The 22,940-nt window shown below is 41.9% G+C and overlaps 1 protein-coding gene across 1 annotated transcript in view; it reads right to left on the reverse strand.

Moving 5' to 3' along the window:
- LOC311526312 (sodium/hydrogen exchanger 2-like) overlaps positions 1–22,644 on the reverse strand; it is a gene marked incomplete at its 5' end in the record, with an annotated part of 63,180 nt that extends 40,536 nt beyond the window's left edge. Inside the window, 4 exons of the mRNA XM_084639212.1 lie at positions 5,903–6,120; positions 14,596–14,846; positions 19,453–19,916; positions 22,365–22,644. Of these exons, the coding sequence (XP_084495338.1) occupies positions 5,903–6,120; positions 14,596–14,846; positions 19,453–19,916; positions 22,365–22,644 (1,213 nt within the window). The remainder of the gene's footprint in view (positions 1–5,902; positions 6,121–14,595; positions 14,847–19,452; positions 19,917–22,364) is intronic.
- Between the last annotated feature and the right edge of the window lie 296 nt (positions 22,645–22,940).

Raw genomic sequence — 22,940 nt, forward strand, 5'->3', positions numbered from 1 at the left:
GCACCTGGGAATTAAGGCCAAGAGGAGTAGATAATGACAAGGACTCCAGTTGTCATTTTTAATGTTCTATCTAACTGACAATAATACTTTTAGTTTGAAAAAATGCTACATAGAAACTTATTTCACAACTAGACCAGAGCCAAACGCAGCTAGTAATTCACACTCAAAATAATTTTAAGTAGGATTGGTTAGTAATAAATACATTTTCCAGTCATACAGTCAATTATCATTTATGTCCCTTAAATTAACTCAGGGTCTGTTTGGTTGAAGACGTAGCATATGATTAACTATTTGGGCCAAAATATTTCTCCTTTTGGAGAAGCACCATAACAAACTGATAGCAGAAAATTCTAACTTGTTTAAAGAATGGCAAAATATTGGCGTCCTGGGGGCTGCTATCACCCTCTCAACTGCTTCATTTTTCTTCACTTTTCAGACCTCCTCCAACTTATGCCAGTGTGACTCTACTCTGCTGGCTTCAGTAGAGTTATTCCTGATTTAGTGCAGCATCAGCGAGAGAATCAGAGTGGCTCTACAAGTGGGATGGGGACCTGGAACCTGGTGGAGAGGGCCCAGCTGGTCCAATCAGATCAAAAACTTCTCGCCAGAAAGACCTTTTCACAAGAGCTTTATTCTCAGGTTTAAGGTCTTCAGATTGCCAAAAAAACCCAGCTACAAACGTTCTTACAGAAAAGAAAAGAAACATGAGTAGTGGTAAGTAGCGAGAGGGGCTTGCCACCCCAAGTACAAACCCACCAGGCCCCAATGGGTATGCACTTGGGGGTGCTAGCCCAACCCCTGCCCGAGTTACCATGGCTACACTACTATTTTTAGCATGGTAGCTTGATGAGAGCTAGTGTGAGTATGTCTCCTTGAGCTGGGAATTGCACCCTTAGCTCCAAGCGCAAACATACCCTAAATATTGTAAATAGGTGAGCCAGAGACCAAAATGTTTAATGAAATTCAACCCTGCATGAATGTTGGCCTGGCGCTCTTTGAAGTCAATGGGAATTGCACCTAATTATTACAGGGCTGATTTTGGTGTCATCTCTTCTTTGCTCTTTCTGTTTACAATATTAAACCGTTTCCGGTCATGTGATAAGTAAATAGAGAATTTGAGGTTTACTGCCTATTCTTGGAACACCAGAGCAGTTTGTTAGGTACTTTAATGTTTGTTACTGTCATTGTTTGTCACCCTCCTGCCATGAGCTGTTTTCAAACAAGGGGAGTCCAAATAATTCAGAATACTTTCTTCATTTCATTGAAAACAAACATTTTAAACAAAGGAAACCATTTTCTCATAGTAAAACACTCAAGGGTGTGCATAATTGACCAATAAATGTGCTTCCAGGTGCATTTATGGCACTCAGTCATTAACAGCAAATCTAGTCATCTATTAATAGCCAATAAAGCACATCCTGCCATGTCTTGTTGATAATCACTGAGTATCCAATTTAAGTAATTTGTTGATGAGCCTATTAAAGGTCAGGTCAAGTTTTAACCACAAAGGTATTTCTGGTTGCTTTAGTGGTTTGTAAACAGACACCCTACGAAGCAGCGTTCACAAATTCTAGGTGCCACCTTTCTTCTCAAAAATGTGCTATGCTTGTGAATACTTTGTACATTAATTTAAGATTAAAAGCATCTTTAATTTAAGATTAAAAGTTATAAAAAGCATCCCTAAAAGAGAAAAGAGACTGCATGGTAGCTACAAGCTTAGGGTGACCAGATGTCCCGATTTTATAGGGACAGTCCTAATATTTGGGGCTTTTTCTTATATAGTTTCCTATTATCCCCCACCCCCGTCCCCATTTTTCACACTTGCTGTCTGATCAGCCTATATGGGCTCCAGGATTAAATCCCAGTATCAAGAGGCCTGATTCTCCACTCCATTGTGGGGTCCCTTCCACCTGTGCAAAGTGGTTGTCAAACACCCCTCCTTGACTTTGCACAGATGTCAGTGACTCCATGTGGTGCAGGGCAGTGGAGAATCATGCTCCCTGAATGTCAAATCAGTGCAAGTTACACTCCTTTACTACTTTCACCCATTTTCCTGACCATTTACAAACACTGGAAAATGTCTTTGGGGGTTGCACCTGCTTACATGTGGTCTGGTTTTTGTCTGGTTACTGTAAAAGCCAGCAAATATCTAGGGCACAGCCTTTTTTCAGGATTTAAGAAGATCATTTTCAACTCCAAGTGTGTTAGAAAAGGATTTTGGGCCTATCCCTACCCTCCCATTTAGAACCTGGTCTTGGTCTCCCCACCCATGAGTGACTCTGTATTCTCAGGTGTGAGTTTATAAGCTAGTGACGGGGAGAGCAAGTTAGCCCTGGGTCTTGTTTAACTTGCCCATTTAAATGGCTAACCTTTCCCTAGCATGCCTGAGTTCTAGCTGTCATGGCTCTATATGAAAAAAGGTGTGTTGTTTCTCTAACAAACTATCTATATGAATTGAAGTGGTTGTGAAAGGTGCCTGACTCACAAACCCACAAATGGAAGTCCTCTTATTAGCTACAGCTTAGGAAATGCCCAGGCATTGGCAGTGTAAACTTCCTCACTTTAAGGCTTTGAGCCACATTTACTTCATTAGAATTCTGGGCTGGTGAGACCCCAGCATTATTTAGGTGTCTGAAGTGCTCTAAGTCAGACAGTCAGAGCTGCTCAGAATTGCTGTAGCATAGGGCACCCCAACATACTGGGACAGGCAAGGGACCCTGTGTTTCCCATAACTGCATGAGGGGAATTCTCCTACTGCTGGCCAAGGGGCTTTTATGGAGCAAAGAGTGGCCATAGTGAGAGGGAAAATCTCTCCTATATAAAACACTCTATACATTGTGCCCAGGTAGGTAAAGAAAGAAGAACAAAGACATAGAACAACAGGGCACAATACTAGGCTATATATTAAGTCTCTATATTTGCATAGTATTTGTTTATATAATGTCTCCAAACTCTGGGCTAGGAGCATGTGTTGTGTCCTTTATGGCAAGTGTCAAGGTTCCTTCCCCACTCTGAACTCTAGGGTACAGATGTGGGGACCTGCATGAAAGACCCCCTAAGCTTATTCTTACCAGCTTAGGTTAAAAACTTCCCCAAGGTACAAACTGCCTTTTCCTTGAACTGTATGCTGCCACCACCAAGCGTGTTAAACAAAGAACAGGGAAAGAGCCCACTTGGAGACGTCTTCCCCCAAAATATTTATTTATATTTATATTATATCCTTTATTTTTATGACAGCAAGGAAGAATCCCTAAAAAAATAAGGTTGGGAGTATCCTAGGGTTGCTGAGTAAAGGAGAGGTTTAGCCCTCTGCTTTAAAAATATAAGATGAGAGAAAAAGTAATCATGGGGCCTCCACATGATCATCAGGGGAGGTGTTCATCCACTATTTGTTACCCACTGAATCTTATCCTGAACATCGCAGTGCCCGGCTCTGAAGCCTAGTTTAATCTCCAGTTTTGTTCCGTTTCAAGGATACCATTTGCCCATTAACATTTCCAAGCTGTTCCTACGGGAGAATTTACAGCTGCAGAGGTCTTGGTTCATATCATTTCCCTCCTGTGCTGCAGAGAGTGTGGATTATCCTCTGCAAAAAATATCTTGATGTAACTGCAGCTCCCCTCAGTTGCTTATGTTCTTAGACATGCTAACTCAAAACTTTACCAAACCCTGGGCTTCTCACATTTTTGCTGGCCGCCTCCATTTTAAGGCCCCAGTGCTCTTCTATGCAGGAAAAACCTGTGTAAAAGAACAGAAACTCCATGGACATCAGCTCACAGGTTCCTTCCAATTTTCCCATTTAAGGGCAATGCTTCTCACAGAAGAGGCCAGGGGTTCTACCCCTCAGACCTGAGTACATTAGGGACTCCATGTGGAGATGCCTTGCCTCTCGGGTTGCCAATTTTTGTTGGATGTATTCCTGGAGGTTTCATCACATGACATAACCTTTAATTAAAGATTAATCTTTCATTCCTGGAGATTCTGGGCAACCCTACTTGCCGCTACACTGCTGTCTGGCCCCAAGCTCTTTGCTGCTTCTAGCCCCAGCTACACTCCATGCCTTCCACGCTGGAGCCACCAAGGGACTATAAAGATACACTAAGAGGGGGGCAGGTGAGACCAGTGGAGTCTATCTAAGCACCTAAAATAGAGATACCAACAAATAAATATGGTGAAAATTCCTGGTTATCACATACCCAGTGCAGGGAGCAGACCAGGAAGCTGACAAGGACAGGGGCATGTCCAGAGTGCTGCAATCTATAGCAAGTGTAAGTGCCTTTAAGGGCCATAATTACCTGACATAAATTAGAGCAGCACAGAGGGTGCTTGAACTTGTGTCGGACACTGAGGTAGCCCCAGGATTAGGGGCAGGAATGTAAAGTTGACACCGTTCAGTCAGACTGGAGGACTGGGGCAGAAATCTGTTTCTCTATATTTCTGGACAACAAGGAAGTTCGTCTCCACAGTAGAACTATTCCAAACATGTTTGACAGGGATTTTACTGACTGAAAACTAAAGTAGTAAAATGCGAAGCCAGCACTGAGTGCGGGTGGTGAAATCTGGCCTATGGTATATATGGCTCATACACCACAAGTCATGTGTTTTGTAGTGATGGTGACATGGAGGAAATGACTTCAGAACTGCTGCATCCTGCTAGATTTCACATTTTGTATCAATGCTACTAGCCATTTACTATTATTCCGTGGTGACGTTCAGATCTATTCAGGAAAGCAAGCCAAACTGATTCCTATCTCTAGGCTCAACTGGAGACATAGCTCATAATAATGGGCAGTGCACCGCTATACCATCTCAGTGGAAGACATTCTTCCACAGGGAAGCAGAATGGTCCAGGAGTTCCAGGACAGAGAGATCCTGTGTGCCAGATGTCACATCCCTTTATGGGATACAGCTTGCTCCTCCTGCATAGGTAGCCAGTTCTGCTGGACAGGGCACAGATGGATGGAGTCATGGACCTCCATCCTCCCTGCCCTCTTTGGGGCACAGTGCAAGCCCCAGGGCAGTAGGAGGGAGCAGTTCCTGTGCTACTGTCAGTGCAGGAACTGAAATTCTTGTTACCAAACAAGCAGGTGATGGGTTTCTCACATGCTTTCTGCCCACTGTACCCACATAAGGGCCAGGCAGAATCTGGCCTGGGTTTAAGTACAGTTACTGCTGTAGTTTTAAAATACGTCCATCCCACATCTACTGTAAGAGATGGCAACACATTGTGTATAAGGACTCTGGATTGATCACCCAGCTACATAGATGCGCATGGGGATTCACATTTCACTGCAAAACACAGGCCTCTGCTTCTCCAGCTAACAATACAGCTCATTAGCTCAGCCAGCAGAGAGAACTGCTTATACATAACATCCAGTCCACCACCTTCCCAGCTAATGGCAATGATTCACATGCAACCAAGCCAATACATGACTTATTTCTTCCAGTTAAGACAGCATTTGCCCTTGAATACACTTTAGAACAGCTGAGTACTCAGGAATCCAAGCCAATCCTGAGGCACTCATCTGAATCAGTCTGCGCCCAAGACCTACAACCATATTAAGAAGAGACAATAAGATTCACGCTCAAGATGATCAGCTCCAAAAACAACAAGATCACCCCCATTAGCTCAAGAACCAGTTTATCTTAACCAGTACACGAACAAAGGGAGTCAATCAAATTTTCCATTGAAGGATGTGATAAAGTGAACTGGAAACATGGTAGAAATACAAAGGGAAGTACTAAATGAACCAGCAGTTAGAATTAAAGATTACATTTTGAATGTTAGGCAACCAGTACTTTTCAAAGAGTCCCTCCCCTCCTACACTTAAATGTGATACATAATAAACTCCGAAATTGCACATTTCATTCCCACAAAGAAAAATCAGCTTTTTCACCATACCTAGCGCTCTCCAAATAAGACAGAAAATGACGGTAAAGCAAATATAAGACCAACTCCACTCATGGTTGTCTCCAATGGTAGAGACCCCAAGAAAGATGAAGATAAGGGTATCACTAACACTGCTCCACATCTTCATAAAGTATTTGATTGTAGTGTGAGACTTTAGAGAGATGTTCGCCTCCACATAACGTTTCATGCCCATGGCACACGCAATAATACTGAGGAAAGAAAATAAAGCAATTATATATGGTACATAGCTTGGTTGGAGGAACATGCTAGATAGGCAAAAATTATATCATAGCCTTTCCAAGACAATGTAAGACTTAGTTTAGGGCAGATTCTGGTATGCTGAGACTCACTCAGTAGTACCTTACTCCCCAAGTCATTCTATTAAAAATCAGTGAGACTACTTGTGCAGAAAGAGACTACTCTGTGTGAGTAAGGGTATTTGGATCTGGCCCTTAATAAATAAATGCTAAGTTATTACATTTATTGTAGGGAGGTAGCGACACCTATAGCTAATGTTGCCCAACTCTTTCCATTATAAGACCCTGTTTTCAGTTCCTTATAAGTTTGGCAAACTTTAACAATTTGGGCTGAAATTTTCAATCCTGGGTATTTGCCTCCAGCTGATGTTTTCTGGAAAATTTCAGCAAAAAAGGTTCAGCTGTTTCTCAGAATGAGGTTAGGGGGAAAAATACATTGGTTTGCCTATGTTAAAATATTCTTACAAATATTTCATTGAGAAGATCTAGCACCTCCTCCATGGGCCTCCTTATTTCTAGCATTTCCTAACTTTTGAGTGTTTTACTTTGCAACTTTGTAACATTCTTTTAACGTAGCTTTTTAATATCACTATTAATATATTGCATATGTCCACTTCCTGTAATCTGTTTGCCATCAGCAGTGCAACATTGACAGATTCTAATCAAGACTTAACCTCAATTTTTGGAATCAAAGACTCATAAATATTAGATATACAAAAGGCCTGTTAGATAATAACCAAGTTCATTTCCCTGTCATAGCAGGACTGTTCCCTACACACAATACAAACTGCTCTCTGCAGTACATTGTTATTTGTATTACCATGGTGCCTCAGGGTCCCAGTTATGGATCACGCCCCACTGTTCTAGGCTCTGCAGACGCACATAACAAAGAGGCAGTCCCTGCCCTGAAGAGGTTGCAGTCCAAGTGCAAGACCAGAGACAATGGGTGGATGCTGAAAACTGGCAGTAGGGAGCATAAGGAAAGGATGAGACAATACTGAAGAGACAAGAATTACAGAAAAGGAACGGGAGCAAATTCTGACATAAGTTACACCAGTGTAAATCTGAAGTAATTCAGCTCATTCAGTGGAGTTTACACCACTATGACACCAGAATCTGGCCCATAAAATTTTGATCTCTCAAAAGCATAATAGTGGTATAATTTCTTTTTTAAAAGCATAAGTTCTTTAAAAAAAAAATCTTGAGAGTATTTCCAGTGTTTTTCTGTATATCGTGTCTTTTTATAACTCCATTCCCGTGCCACCCCATGTGCCCACAGAAACCAGCTCTAACTCACAGATCAGTATGGCACATAGAATAATGCTGATGAGCTGAGCATTTATTGCCCTTTCATAGCTTCCACACATTCTCAGAGAGGGCTGTGCTGAGAAGTAGCATGTGATGAGGTTGGCTGAGGAGAATGTCATGCACAAAGGCAATCACCCAGATTCTGCACTGTTCTCTGATGCTTTGGGAAGCATATCTGGTGAATTCTGGCCCTAAAACCATCATAATCAGCCACAAGAAGATCATCCCAGTACAGAGGAACCTTCAGAATACAGAGACCTGAGGTAGCAGCTCCTGTGCTGCTGGCATGAGGGGTGTGAAGAGGGCTTCTTCAAATCTGGCTGATCCGGGGCCAGAGGCAGCCAACATAGCATATGAGTAGCCTGCAAGCTGTTCTAACTAACACCAGGGACTGGCCCAGTGCACAGCCAGTCCAGGATGGAGGAAGTGCATTTTACATTCCCATCCCCATCCTGAGCTGCTACGTTCTTTAGCCACAGTTGAGGAGCTGGCCCCTTAAATCAGCTGAAGGACTACAGAGACCTCAACTGATATCAAAGAAACCTTACTGAACATTCACTAGGCTGCATGATGAACACAGAGCGGGCCTCCAACAGGACCACTGTGCTACTGAGGAAATTAGAGAGTGTCACTACAGCAGTAACATTTTACCTCTTCGTGTATTGTACATACCAGGTCATTTTAGAAGTGTGAAGCACTTTTTACCCTTTAATTAAAACTTTTACCCTTTAATTGTTCATGGATAATTGGTTATTGAAACTACAGGATACATGTGGTTAGCCTAATTCATCAGCTTTTCAAATCAGTATAATTTCAGCCTAGCAATCTCAGAAGGTCAAAGCAGTTGGAATCAAAGAGCCAAAGCACTGGTTGGGGGGGGGGGGCGATGAGGGCATGTTACTTTGACTGAAACGCATTGTACTAAAGGACTGGCTGAATGAAGGCAAGACAAATATCAATTTCTGAATTCTCATCACCATTGCTATTTTGACAACAACTCTCTGAAGCAAAGGGCTTCGTTTTCTTCTAATCTACATCTGTGTACATCAGGAGTAACTCCCCTGAAGCTGCTAACATTACACTGAGATAAATTGGTCTGATCTACATAGGATCTAGCCTATTGACTTTAAATTTTACTTTACTGGTGACTGCCACTCCACTGTTTTCCAAATAGCCATTGACTACTGCTGGTCCATTCTATTCATAATTCATGCTCTCAGCTGGTGGTCATTCGGCATATAATACAGGGACCACAGAATGACAAACTTACTCAGTGGGAAGCAGTATACACTGCCGAGGAGATTAGCGTTGGACACTGACTGCAAAAAACACATTCTAACTGGGTGTTTGGGCTTTATTGGCAAAGTCACAACGGTGTGCCAGCTCCCAGGGAATATACAGTTCAGCTATGGGCATGAAAAAGAGAGATAATGAGAACATTTCTGTCCAACTTTCTCCTCTTTCCCTCCCTCCCTCCCTCTCTTTGATTTTAATCTCATCATTTTTAAGTCTTATTTTACCTGTAATTTCCATCCTTTCTTATTTCATATGCAAGTCCCAGGAAATTGGCAAAAAAAAAAACCCACTACTTTTTTGCCTCCACTTCTAAACTGCAATGAAATGCAGTGAAATGAGGCAGGGAGAGGAGCTCATCTGTCCTTTCTGTGTTCACTGCCAAAACGTTGGGCAAAGTACATCCTAGTGTACAGTGGGAATAGAGAGGACCTCAGGAATAAATGTGATCATTTTCTGCTGGAAATTGTCAATTTTTCTAAATAGGGGAAATATGTGGCCACTGGGAAGCCTGGATGTGAAGATCTGTACTGAGCATTAATAATATGGGTAGGGAGCGCTATCTGTAAGGGCAGCAAATAGTGTGTTTCAACAACTGAACAGAAGGATGACAACAGCAACAATGGCCAAGGTTTCCATGAGATGAGATCTCACATGACTATTTTTCTGCAACCCATGGAAAACCAATGAGCCTGATTCTCCTCTCACCAGCCTCCTCTGTCCTCTGCTACTAGTAAAACACCATTAATTTCAACATAGTTATTCCTGGTTTGTACTGCTGTTAGCAAGAGCAAAATGAGGCTCATCTTCTTGTGATCTTTCCCCCTCTGCTGGCTCAGCAGCAGCTAATTAACAAACCCTTATTGACCCAGCTGTGCAGATATTTACAGAGCAAAACAATGAAGTTAAACTACAACCGTGATGTTAATTTCAAAGCACAAAATAAAAATACTGTTAGTTTGGGGAGAATATTTTCAGGGTACTAAACTGGTATCACGAACAAGAGAGCAATACAAAAAATGTGCTTGACAACATCTTCTTGGAAGGTAGTTTAAAAGGCTTAAGAAACACAAATGAGCCATAAGTGTCTTTCTACTTATATTTAAATCTTAAAATATACCGTTATCTGTAATCTCAATTTCTTATGACAAGGAAGTAGCTGTCCAAGCACCCATTTTGATCCAGAAATGATGCATTATTGAAAAGGAAAAAAAAATGGGCTCCATGCTGGGTACAGTACCCCGTGACAGAAGGAAACACCATTACGTCCGAAAGCCTTCTCCTTCCATGCTGATTATGCAGCATATTTATTTCACTGTTCAGTCACATGATACTATAACAGAGCCTTAGTTTACCTTTTCCCCTGAACTATAATTGTTTCAGCAATACTGAAATATTGCTTTGTACTGGCCATCTAGGAAACAAAACCTGCAAAGTATAGACGATTCCTATTTTTACACAGCGTAGTATCATTGGTTTCAACATAGATCATCCAGATACTGCTGTATTGAACTGGTAGGTGGACGTTTAATGTTTCATTTTCTTTTCATCATCAGTATTATCAATATTGGAGTTGTCTATAAGGCAAATATCACTGGAGTCTAGGTGCACTTGACAGTCATTAGGGAAATACTAAATATCTTTACTTTTGTGTTTGTCAGCACTAGATGAGTCCACTTCCTGAGTCAGGGTCAGAGCTAGCAACCACTGTCAGGGAAACGGTCTGGATGACCTCATACAGTCTTTTCCATCTATACTGCCTTTGATTCTAAAGTAAGATCTCTTTGTCCATTAGAAATACTGGATCGAGTTTTGCAGGACTAAATCAGTTCTTCTTCAGGCACAATTCTCATTGATGTTAGTGGGCGTTTTGGTGTCTGATTCAAGATTGAAGGATTTAGCCCACAGTTAATCATGTTCCTAAGGTTAAAGTCAACTTCTTCAAATTAAAAACTAGCATCTCTCAATTACTATATAAAGCTGTACTTAAAGAACCTTGATAGCTCCAGTTAGCTTCCCCAGAGACTTGTAGGGGAGTTTTGTAAAGGAAAGGTGTCTCCATTCCTTAGATGAGTCAGTTTCTTGAATTCTTTGTTAGACTGGCATTGAAACTAAAGTACAGATATGATTTTGCAACATTTAAACAAAAATAATTTCTGATGTTTAAAAATCTTTATTAAAGGAGCCACATATTTTAACTGTAGATCAGATATCAATATCTTGCATTTATCTTCTTGGCTATCAACCTCCAATATTTTCAGAAACAAAATGTAGATATAGATAGTTCAACAAATACCAGGTTCCTCTTGTGACCTTTCAGTGCTGCCACTTCCCCATGCACTTTCAGTTATGGAAAAGATCATCTCTTTCTGTATGGTCAAATGCCTTCTCCACTTCTAGAGAAGGCATCCTCAGCACCCTCTGCATTGGGCTGATCAACTACAAGTTGAACAACATGCATTTATGTATCCCTCAGTTTTCTACTGACAGTCAGTAATCTTATGACTCCAGGTGCTGGAACTTTACAAAAACCACTGAATACCAAGAGACTTGTGATGAAATCACAAGAGTTGGGAATCTCCAAACATCCTGTATGTGTTGACTCCTGAGACTGCATGGAGTCCCAGTGGCTGAAGGGCTTCGCATTGGCACAGTGGTCTGATCATATGGAGCTCACTGAGGGATCAGGGCCAAAGTCAGGAATGCAACGTAGGATGACATTCAAGGGAAGCAGCAGAAGCACCAGTGAAGGAGCTCCCTACAGGTTCCCATGTATGCTTTAGCATAGTGCTGTTTGATACACTAGAGAACCCTGAGTGAGCACCATCAGGGTCTACACTAGTGGTTCTCAACCAGGGGTATATGTACCCTTGGGGGTACTCAGAGATCTTCCAGGGGGTACATCAACTCAGCTAGATATTTGCCTCATTTTACAACAGGCTACATAAAAAGCACTAGCAAAGTCAGTACAAACTAAAATTTCAAAGACAATGATTTGTTTATACTTCTCTGTATACTGTACACTGAAATGTAAGTACAGTATTTATATTCCAATTGAGTTATTTTATAACTATATGGTAAAAATGAGAAAGTAAGCAATTTTTCAATAATAGTGTGCTGGGACACATTCGTATATTTATGTCTGATTTGGTAAGCTTTTAAGTGAGGTGAAACTTGGGGGTACACAAGATAAATCAGATTCTTGAAAGGAGTACAGTAGTCTGGAAAGGTTGAGAGCCACTGGTCTACACGAACTACTTAATGCGCAGTATGACATTGCACTAAACAAATCACACCCCCATAGAGTGCATCACCGCACGTTGTAGACAAGCCCATAGTTACACTCATCCTAATTCATACGCACTATGCTACAAGCCAGATTTTGCTCTCAGTTACGCCACTGAAATCAGGTACAGTAACTCTTCACTTAAAGTCGTCCCAGTTAACATTGTTTCGTTGTTACATTGCTGATCAATTAGAGAACATGCTCATTTAAAGTTGTGCAATGCTCCCTTATAACGTTGTTTGGCAGCCGCCTGATTTGTCCACTGCTTGCAGAAAGAGCAGCCCATTGGAGCTAGCTGGTGGGTGGTTGGAACCAGGGTGGATTGGCAGCTCCCTGCTCCCCTAAGTTCCCTGTGTGACAGCTGCCCAGCAGACTATCAATTGCCTGCAGTTCAGCTGTCCCTGCCCCCCACTGCCATGTGCTGCTCCTGCCCTCTGCCTTGGAGCTGCTCCCGGGAGACTCCTGCTTGCTGTGCAGGGGCGGGGTGGGGTATGAGGGGGACTAATGTCAGGATGTCCCCCTTCCCCCTGCTCCTGCCCCCCGCTTACCCCATCTCCATAGAGCAGGGGGGGACACAACAGGGCTCAGGACGGGGGGAGCTTGAAGGCAGCAGCTGCTGTCTCAACTTGCTGGTCTACTTAAAATGGCAGTGTACTTAGAGTGGTGTCAGCGTACTTAAAGGGGCAATGTGAATCTCTCTCTCTTCTCTACCACACATAGGGTGTGTGTCTCTGTCTCTCTCTGCCGTGCTGTCTCCCCTCCCTCCATTCGTGCTGCCTTCTAGAGTGTGAGGCTACATTAACAACAATGTATTAACCCTTGAGCCTCAGCCGAGTGCTAGTTCGTCATTTAGCAGGAAGGCATTCCCAGGGGAAATATCCCACCCTCTTCCACCCTCTGTCTTCACCACCTCAACCAAGCTTCACAATCATCATTGCTGTGTACAGTATTAAACTGTTTGTTTAAAACTTATACAGTGTGTATATACATATATATATAATATAGTCTTTTGTCTGATGAAAAAAATTTCCCTGGAACCTAACCCGCCCATTTACATTAATTCTTATGGGGAAATTGGATTCGCTTAACATTGTTTCGCTTAAAGTCGCATTTTTCAGGAACTACAACGTTAAGCAAGGACTTACTGTATAATTCTACTGAGGTTAGTGGAATTATTCTTAATTTACATCAGTTTAACAGAAAGACAAATCCGGTCCCTGATCATGCATGATAGCATCAAGGTCAGTGGGTGTGCGCCTGTCTATCTGTCTACCTACAATCAAAGAGTCATTACGCACATTGCCATTTCATAATCTAAGTGTAGGGAAAACTGGTAATCGTGGATACCACTGTGTTGTAACTGTTGGCGATGCTGTTTTGTGACACTCACGGTATGTGAAAGTATACCTGTGAATTGTGTTGATTTTGAAAAACTAAGCTAAAACACAAGGAGCCAGATCTTGCCCTGGGCTGAGCAGGGGCATGCTGAGGGGAAAAGATCACCTTAGCAACAGTAGGACAGAATAACGAACACTCAACAGAGTGCTATGGGACTGGCTGCTGTGCACTGAAGTGCTATAGCCCCAAGGGCTGCAGGCCAGGAATGCAGTTACGTCTTGGCCAGGTACCATGTATGCTGGAGTGTACACAAAGTGGAGGAAAGTGTGCAATCTTCTTCTTTTTTTTTTAAAGGAGAAGCAATGTGTAACCTATCACACAGTCATCCCAGTCACCATGAGCAATCCTGCCTGCTCAATCATACCATCAGAAAGTAAAGGCAGGATATAGACCTAAATAAGCTAATCAGTAGGGATGGGCAAATCACTGGAGATAAAGTTAGAATGGACTCAAGTCTTGCCCAAAACCCAGATCAAACCCAATTTTTTCTGATGTTCAAAGAATCCAATCAACCACTTAGTGCACCTCTTCATATCCTGGTACTGACTGGAACTCAAAATACTACTAGAAAGCCTGTTCTGGCCCAGCCAAAACCACAAAGAACTGGAAGTCTCACACATACTGACCATGCACATTTTCCAGACCAAAGACACTAAACCAAGCTTGAATAAGCTTGCAGACGTTTGGATGCCTGACTGAATAGATGAACCATTTGAAATCTGTCCAGCTCTAATAATCAGGGCTATTTATGATTTCCAGTTTTAAAATACACAAGCTGGCTCCAATCTCTACACCCTGAAATTTCAACCTAAGTCCTTTAGCATTTCAAATCATTTAAAGTCAGATGCCATCTGTTCTGTGAAACACTGCTAAGGCCATTTCTTTGTCTTTTAAATCCTCAGAAAATGTGAGCGCATTTGAAGAATGCATATCACCATTTATGTGTAATTGTATAATGCATGCAATGTGGTTATGTCCCAGTACCATTTCAAAGGCTTTTATATTTTTTTGTTTCACTTAATACTGAGATGTTTATCATACATCTCACGCTAAGCAATGCTGATGTAATCATGACTGATTCTTTTCTGAATATAGCCAAAAGCATTAATTGCATGAATAAGAAAACCCGTGCATATACTTACGCCACAATACCAGAGAGGTGAAACATTTCTGCAGTGAGATAGGAAAGGTAACTGTACAGGAAGACAAAGAGGGGTTCAATTACACGGATATTCTTGGTAAATCGTGTGGTAAAGGCAGCAATCATCCCGAATAAAAGGCCTACCAATACCCCTCCTATTCCAACCACAAAAAATTTCCCAATTCCTGCAAACACATCCACAGTTTTGATTGTTGACATTTCGCAAAAGGATCTAAACAGCTTGTACAGCACCTAGAAGAAAAATAAAAGGAAAAAGAGAGAGAAAAACAAACATTAGCTAGAGATGACCACAGGCAACAGACACATCATAAAATGTTTGTGACACTTCTGCCTATGTGGTGAAATGCTTTCCTAGTGTTATGACAATAACACTCTGTTCTTTTTAACCAATGGGTTTTGCCTCATTTTTACATCATCTACCCTATGGCCCTGCAAGGATTTCCAAGAAAAGATAAAGCAGCCTAAACCTTGGCTCTTGAGGTTTCAATGGATGTGGCGAGTGGTGGGGGCGGCCTGCCAGGAGCTTGGTCAGGTGTAAAGGCATACAGTTCCCTCACGGCCTGCCCTAGACCTTTAGATCCCTGGGGAAAAACAGGGTTTCTCCATGGCCTGTCACATAGGAGACAAACCCCACCCTCCCCATGGAATGATACCTAGGGGGTGTTCTGCAAGGAGATCTTCATGGAGATTTTCTCCCTCTAAGTCTCCACTAAAGATTTGTTGTATGAAAGAAACTAGCAATAAGAATTTGTCTGTGGGATGAAACGTCTCAATTTAATGGTTCCAATTAGACTATGAAGCTCACCCCTTACTGATGTGAATGAACGGGAAGAGAGGTGAACTCCTACCTTTGCTGCTGATCCATGAAGGATTATAAATACAAACACATTTACATTGTATATCTATAATCAAAGCATTTAAATACATATTATTTCTCACTATCTTCCTTCTACTCACATGCCAGTGCAGTTAAAATCCTAAACATTAACAGGTTTCAGAGTAGCAGCCGTGTTAGTCTGTATCCGCAAAAAGAACAGGAGTACTTGTGGCACCGTAGAGACTAACAAATTTATTAGAGCATAAGCTTTCATCGGATGCATAGAATGGAACATGTAGTAAGAAGATATATATATATATATATATACACATACACATACAGATAAGTTGGAAGTTGCCATACAAACTGTGAGAGGCTAATTAGTTAAGATGAGCTATTATCAGCAGGAGAAAAAAACTTTTGTAGTGATAATCAAGATGGCCCATTTAGACAGTTGACAAGAAGGTGTGAGGATACTTAACTTAAGGAAATAGATTCAATATGTGTAATGACCCAGCCACTCCCAGTCTCTATTCAAACCCAAGTTAATGGCATCTAGTTTGCATATTAATTCAAGCTCAGCAGTTTCTCCTTGGAGTCTGGTTTTGAAGCTTTTCTGTTGCAAAATTGCCACCCTTAAATCTTTTACAACTAGTGGCATTCTGTTATTTTCTTTATTGGGCCTCTCCTGGAGTAGGTGACTTCTGGGTACTCTTCTGGCTCTGTCAATCTGTTTTTTCACTTCAGCAGTTGGGTATACCTGCTTTGTTGGGCCTGTCCTGTAGTAGGTGACTTCTGGATACTCTTCTGGCTCTGTCAATCTGTTTTTTCATTTCAGCAGGTATACCAACCTACTACAGGACAGTCCCAACAAAGAAAATAACAGAACACCACTAGCTGTCACCTTCAGCCCCCAACTAAAACCTCTCTAACGCATCATCAAGGATCTACAACCTATCCTGAAGGATGACCCATCACTCTCACAGATCTTGGGAGACAGGCCAGTCCTTGCTTACAGACAGCCCCACAACCTGAAGCAAATACTCTCCAGCAACCACACACCACACAACAAAAACACTAACCCAGGAACCTATCCTTGCAACAAAGCCCGATGCCAACTCTGTCCACATATTTATTCAAGTGACACCATCATAGGACCTAATCACATTAGCCATGCCATCAGGGGCTTGTTCACCTGCACATCTACCAACGTGATATATGTCATCATGTGCCAGCAATGCCCCTCTGCCATGTACACTGGCCAAACCGGACAGTCTCTACGCAAAACAATAAATGGACACAAATCTGACCTCAGGAATCATAACATTCAAAAACCAGTAGGAGAACACTTCAACCTCTCTGGCCACTCAGTAAAAGATTTAAGGGTGGCAATTTTGCAACAGAAAAGCTTCAAAACCAGACTCCAAGGAGAAACTGCTGAGCTTGAATTAATATGCAAACTAGATGCCATTAACTTGGGTTTGAATAGAGACTGGGAGTGGCTGGGTCATTACACATGTTGGCAAAAAGAAAAGGAGTACTTGTGGCACCTTAGAGACTAACCAATTTATTTGAGCATAAGCTTTCGTGAGCTACAGCTCACTTCATCGGATGCATCTTTCTGCGAATACAGACTAACACGGCTGTTACTCTGAAACCTACACATATTGAATCTACTTCCCTAAGTTAAGTATCCTCACACCTTCTTGTCAACTGTCTAAATGGGCCATCTTGATTATCACTACAAAAGTTTTTTTCTCCTGCTGATAATAGTTCATCTTAACTAATTAGCCTCTCACAGTTTGTATGGCAACTTCCAACTTACCTGTATGTATATATATATATCTTCTTACTACATGTTCCATTCTATGCATCTGATGGAGTGGGCTGTAGCCCACAAAAGCTTATGCTCTAATAAATTTGTTAGTCTATACAAGTACTCCTGTTCTTTTTAAACATTAACAGTAACTCCATCAAGTCAAATTTTGGTTGTACATCAGGCTGTTGATGCAGCCAATGATACCAGCAGTTTTATACCAATCACTGAAAGCAATGAGTGCACTATCATGAGTGGCAACTCTGGTGTACCAACATTCTGGCATGCAGATAAGCCCTGACCCAATACCTGCTGAAATCAAGGCGAATTATTCCATCAACTTCAATGGGCTTTACAACAGACTTTATAACAGGAGACTTCCTGAAGTGGGGAGCTTTGCAGAGATGTTGGACCTAAATATCTTCCTGCAAACACTGGCTGTTGATTAAAATGGACAATTTCACGCTAAACTATTTCTATAACCCAAATTTGATGTAGAAGTATTGGGCATAACAGGTCCTGATTTTTTACTGTCCCTTTTATTTATAGGGAAATTAAATTGTTGAGAAATAGTCTTTAACTTAGTATTTTCCTGACTAGAATTCTTCAGTATAAAAGAGTACCGTATGCAGTATAAAAGACACTGCATAATATAAAGTGATAGGCAGTGCCTGACTCCAGCTGCAGAATCTTATTTTGAACCCACTTGAAGAAACTGGTATGACTGAGTCAGCATATTAGATCCAATCCTGTATTCCTCAATGCCCAAACCTCACAAGAAACAAAGGACTGGGCACATTAGATAACAATAGAGACACTTCATCTGATAAGCTTTATTTATTACTATAATGTATTGAGTGCTGATAGTCTACTCAGCACTGTACAAATATGAGGATGTTTCTCAGGGATCTCACTATTCAGGGGCTAAATTGTGCAGTCTTTACCCACCCTGGTGAACACTGAACTCAATGGGACTGCTCTTGTGTAAAAGCTCACCACTGTATACATGCTCACCGTTATGTGGACTCTATGACCTTGATCCACAACCTTCTGGCATCAATGGAAAGACCCCCATTGCAGTCAGTGGGCTCTGGATCAGGCCCTAAGTGAGTTCAGAATGGGATTCTGCAGCTAGAGTGGAGAAGAGGGAAAATAACTCATTTTTAAACTAAATAAGTCATTTTTTAAATCAGGAACCAGGCTTGGATTTTGCTCCTCAGAAGATGAGACACAAAGGAAAGTCACTCTTGTTATTTTAAATAAAGTAACTATTAAGCGGATTGAGATTTAGTTCATAGTAGAAAGACGAAGAAGGTACATATTAACAGATTGTCCTTTCAAAACATGTCTACTCCTGTTATGACAATGCAGCAAGTGTCCATCCAAACATTTTAAATAAATAACAATTTTAGGGCCTGATCCTGCAAGGTGCTGAGTTGGCTCCAAAGAACACTTTATAGATTCACAGGTTTTAAGGCCAGAGGGACCATGATGATAATTTAGTCTGACCTCCTGCATAACTCATCCCTGAGAGCAGCTGATTTCAATGGGAGCTGAGGCAGCTCAGCACCAGAATCATGCTTTCTTGTAGCCAATAATAGTAGCAACAAGATACTTTTGTTTTACTTTTTAATTATAGTTTGGTCACTGAAAAGGTTCCCCTCCCTCTCCCTGCCTCCTCCCCCCGCCCCTTTTGCCAATCTAATTCCCATATTGACGATGTTTCTGAAACAAAACCTGTTAGGCTTCTCCACAAATTTACTTTTTCTCTTCATATCTTAGTGTCTTCATGTGCACATACTGGCTCTAGGGGAATGTTACTGAGAACAGACTGTAGATACTACGCCGTTATAGATCATATCCTCCTAACCCTTTCGCACTGCAGTTAATGAGAGCTCTCCATAAAAATCAATGGGCCAAATTCCATGGGCCCTTTCTACACTAAAAAAAAACCTTACACTACTGTAATGACCACTGCTTGTAGCTTCACAACATCCCTGTAAGGTAGGGAAGTGCTATTGTCCCCATTATACAGCTGGGGAACTAAGGAACAGAGAGATACTAAGGGACTTGCTCAAGGTCATACAGGAAGTCTTTGGCAGGACAGGGAATTGAATGTGAGTCTCCTGAGTGCCAGGCTAGCACTAGCCACAGGACCATCCTTCCTCCGTACACTTAATACCAACATAAGAGATAGTACTTACCACTGTAACAGCATCATTTAGGAGTGATTCTCCAAAAACCAAAATGTGAAGCTTTTCATTGACATGTATCTCTTCAAACACAGATAACACTGCTACAGGATCCACTGCAGCAATCAGACTGCCAAACCAGAGATTATGGAGCAACGATATATCCTGCAGATGAAAGGATTTCACTTGGCATATCCCATACAGTGAGAAGCCAATCCCAAACACATTCCATATAGTTCCCACTACAGCATACAGAAGAATAGTCCCAATGTTCTCGAAAAAGGGACGGCTGGGCATGAAGTACCCTGCATCAAGGACTATAGGTGGCAGTAAATAGAGGAAAAAGATATCACTGTCCATGACTGGTTGGGACTTGTCGTTTAAGCCATAGATGATTCCTCCCATGATGAGCCCCACAAATATCAATAAACAGCTTTCAGGCACAACTGACGGCAGCTTGTTAAACAGATGAAATGCTGGTGAACAGTAAAAAGATTACATCATTATCCAGAATCAGCATAATATGTTGACATCATCATTTCATCTCACTTTTTTATAATACAAAAGAGGAATCGCTCCACGTTGTCATTTTTAGAAGAGAGCATTGTGGGGTGTGAACTGATGCTGTTTATCCTAAATAATAATTTTCCAACTTAATGCCAGTAGGATTCTTTAGGTGAGCATGAAGTGACTTTAAAAAATGCTGCAAATGTTGGTAAAATGAAAAGTTAATAAATAAATAGCATCCTATAGCACAGAGGTTCTCAAACTGGGGGTCGGGACCTCTCAGGGGGTCATGAGGTTATTACATGGGGGGTCGCGAGCTGTCAGCCTCCACCCCAAACCCCGCTTTGCCTCCAGCATTTATAATGGTGTTAAATATATAAAAAGTTTTTTTTAATTTATAAGTGGGGGTCGCACTCAGAGGCTTGCTATGTGAAAGGGGTCACCAGTACAAAAGTTTGAGAACCACTGCTATAGCACCTTTCATTCAGGAAGATCCCAAAGTGCTTTACAGTTTTATATACTCTATTGAAACACAGCCACATCTGGGGTGAAATACAGCTATCTTGCTACACAACATCAGTAGACAACATTTTTTTAAAGAGAAGCTGAAGAATAGCATATAGAATTCAAAATATGAGGGAAAATTTAAAGTAGGTGGAGTATATTTACCTAAATTGGAATTAGGCTAGCACACCTCTAATTTTGCCAAAAGTGCCAGGAGATTTTTAATAACTACAATTGGTATATTCCTCAATTCATCACAACAAAAGGTTAAAAGCTATATATTTTAGATAACAGTACAGTAGGCACTGAAAACAATCTACCTAAGATAAATATACATGAAGGAATTCAGGATAATAGATGGCGTAGGGTCTAAATAGCATACTCTCTTCAGCATCACAAAAGTAGAGAGCAACAGTTCTTTTTTTTTTAAATTGTGTTCCATGTTTCCAACGAATGTTCTTTGTCAGAGAAAGCCTTCTTATTAATTATAAAGGAGGGCATTTTAATATTCACTAATCATTAGCTCTTTAAACAGTTAGAATACAACATTGTGAAAAGTGAGCTCAGCACCTCCGGACAAGAGGTACATCCAGCTACTTTGCACAGATCTCAACTTTAAAAAGAAATTCATGCAACACAAGTCATGAAAAGAAATAAACCGAAATAAACCAAACTGAAATGGAAAAATTAGAAAAAAATCTTATTAATCATTATTTGTATTGTTTGTTTGTATTACCAGAACTGGGCTCCTAGAGTACTCGGTGGCATACAGACTTAAAACAAAAGACTATCTCTGCTCCAAAGACCTTACAATGTAAGTAAGCATCTGATATTTCATATTTCTGAATAATTAAATTAAGGTTAAGGGGCTTCTGCAGTACTAATGGAGCTCATAGCCTGTATTTATCATTTCCCTTCTTATACCATATTACTCTTAGGCCCAAATTATTCATTGTGATGGGCCTGATCCAACCCGCTCCTCATTCTTAACTCCCATTGACATCAGTGGAGACCTGTGTGCAGAAAAGTTGCGAAAGCAGGCACATAGTTCAGGATTATTATTCACATTTGTCACTCCAGTTATATAATTACACAATTACTCCCATTATCCTTTCTGGACTCTCCTCTCCCATGGATACGTGTGTGCAGTTCATAAGTTTTGCATGTATAAACTTACACGTGGCTTTGGAAATGTCACTATCATTTGCAGCTGCAGTATTACAAGCTGACAAGCAATTTTGTGGGTTTTTTTTCCATTTGCAAATATGGCAATTTAATGTACAGTACTCTATTGAAACCCAGCCCCGGAGAGCCGGGGAGCAGGGCTAGGTTCGCACACAGGAAAAGTCTCGCACTCAGCTGCAAGGTGCTTAGCATTTGCTTACAAGAAAGCCTCACAAACCCTGTGTGTCTGTATGTGTGTTTGGAGGAAAGGGGGAGATAAAGAAACAATCAGCCCAGAGGGCTATCTAGTTTGGTATCCTGTGAACAAACAGCCCTACCTGACGCTGCAGAGGTGAAATGCAGTCAGCTTGAGCAGCTCAGGACCATAAAGGGAAGAAGTTGTTCTCTTCTATCTAGCCCAAGATTTAAAAATATTATTGATAACTCATTTCCCACCTGAGCTTCCCCAGGTTATGAGAAGCTGGCTGGGAAGTGCATGTGTTGACTGTCTTTCCCAGGCCAGGGCAATTCAGTCAGGCACTGGGCAGGATGGGGCATTCAGAGACTTTGAAAATCTCACAGACAGATTTAGGGGTGAGGAGGGTTTTAGGCAAGGACTTTCCACCCTAGCTGGGGTTTGACAAACAGATACCCAATGCAGGGAAGTTCTCAGAGTATCCCTCCCCTGTTTGAGCTCTGCCCTTCTCCTCTTCCTCCTGCTGTAGCCCAGAAGAAACCTGGCTCCTTACCTATTTTGGCCAGAGAAGCTAGCATGATCCAGAGCGTTATTTCAAAGGGAACCTGCACGTGCTGATAATCCAGGGAGAAGAAGACTGTGTGCACGGAGGATTCATTATCCTGGGCTTCCTGGGACCCCCAGCTGGCATTCTCTGTGCCACTGTCCTCGGGGGACAGCAGCAGCAACGGTCCCTGGAGTGCACTGACCACAGGAGCACCCAGCAGCAAGGACAGGCAGGGCCCCAGCATCCATCCTGCTGCAGCCTCCCATCCCAGCCTCTGCCTCTCCATGAGCCCTGGAAAGTTGGTGACTGGCTGCTTCCCAGCTCCTGGCTGCTGCTGCTGCTCTGACCCTGAGTGGCTGGGCAGGGCTCCAGCCTAACAGGCCCTGCAGGAGCCACTTGTGTGGGTGGGTGCGAAGGTAGGAGCCACTAAGCAGCCCAGTGAATCCCAGCCCTGGAGAGCTGGGGAACAGGGCCAAGTCCGCACACAGGGAAAGTCTGCACTCAGCCACAAGGTGCTTAGTGTTTGCTTACAGGAAAGACTCACAAACTCTTAGTCTGTGTGATTCTGTGTGTGTATGGGGG

This window comes from Lepidochelys olivacea (genome assembly GCF_965140295.1).
Source record: "Lepidochelys olivacea isolate rLepOli2 genome assembly, chromosome: 9".
NCBI classification, from domain to species: domain Eukaryota; kingdom Metazoa; phylum Chordata; order Testudines; family Cheloniidae; genus Lepidochelys; species Lepidochelys olivacea.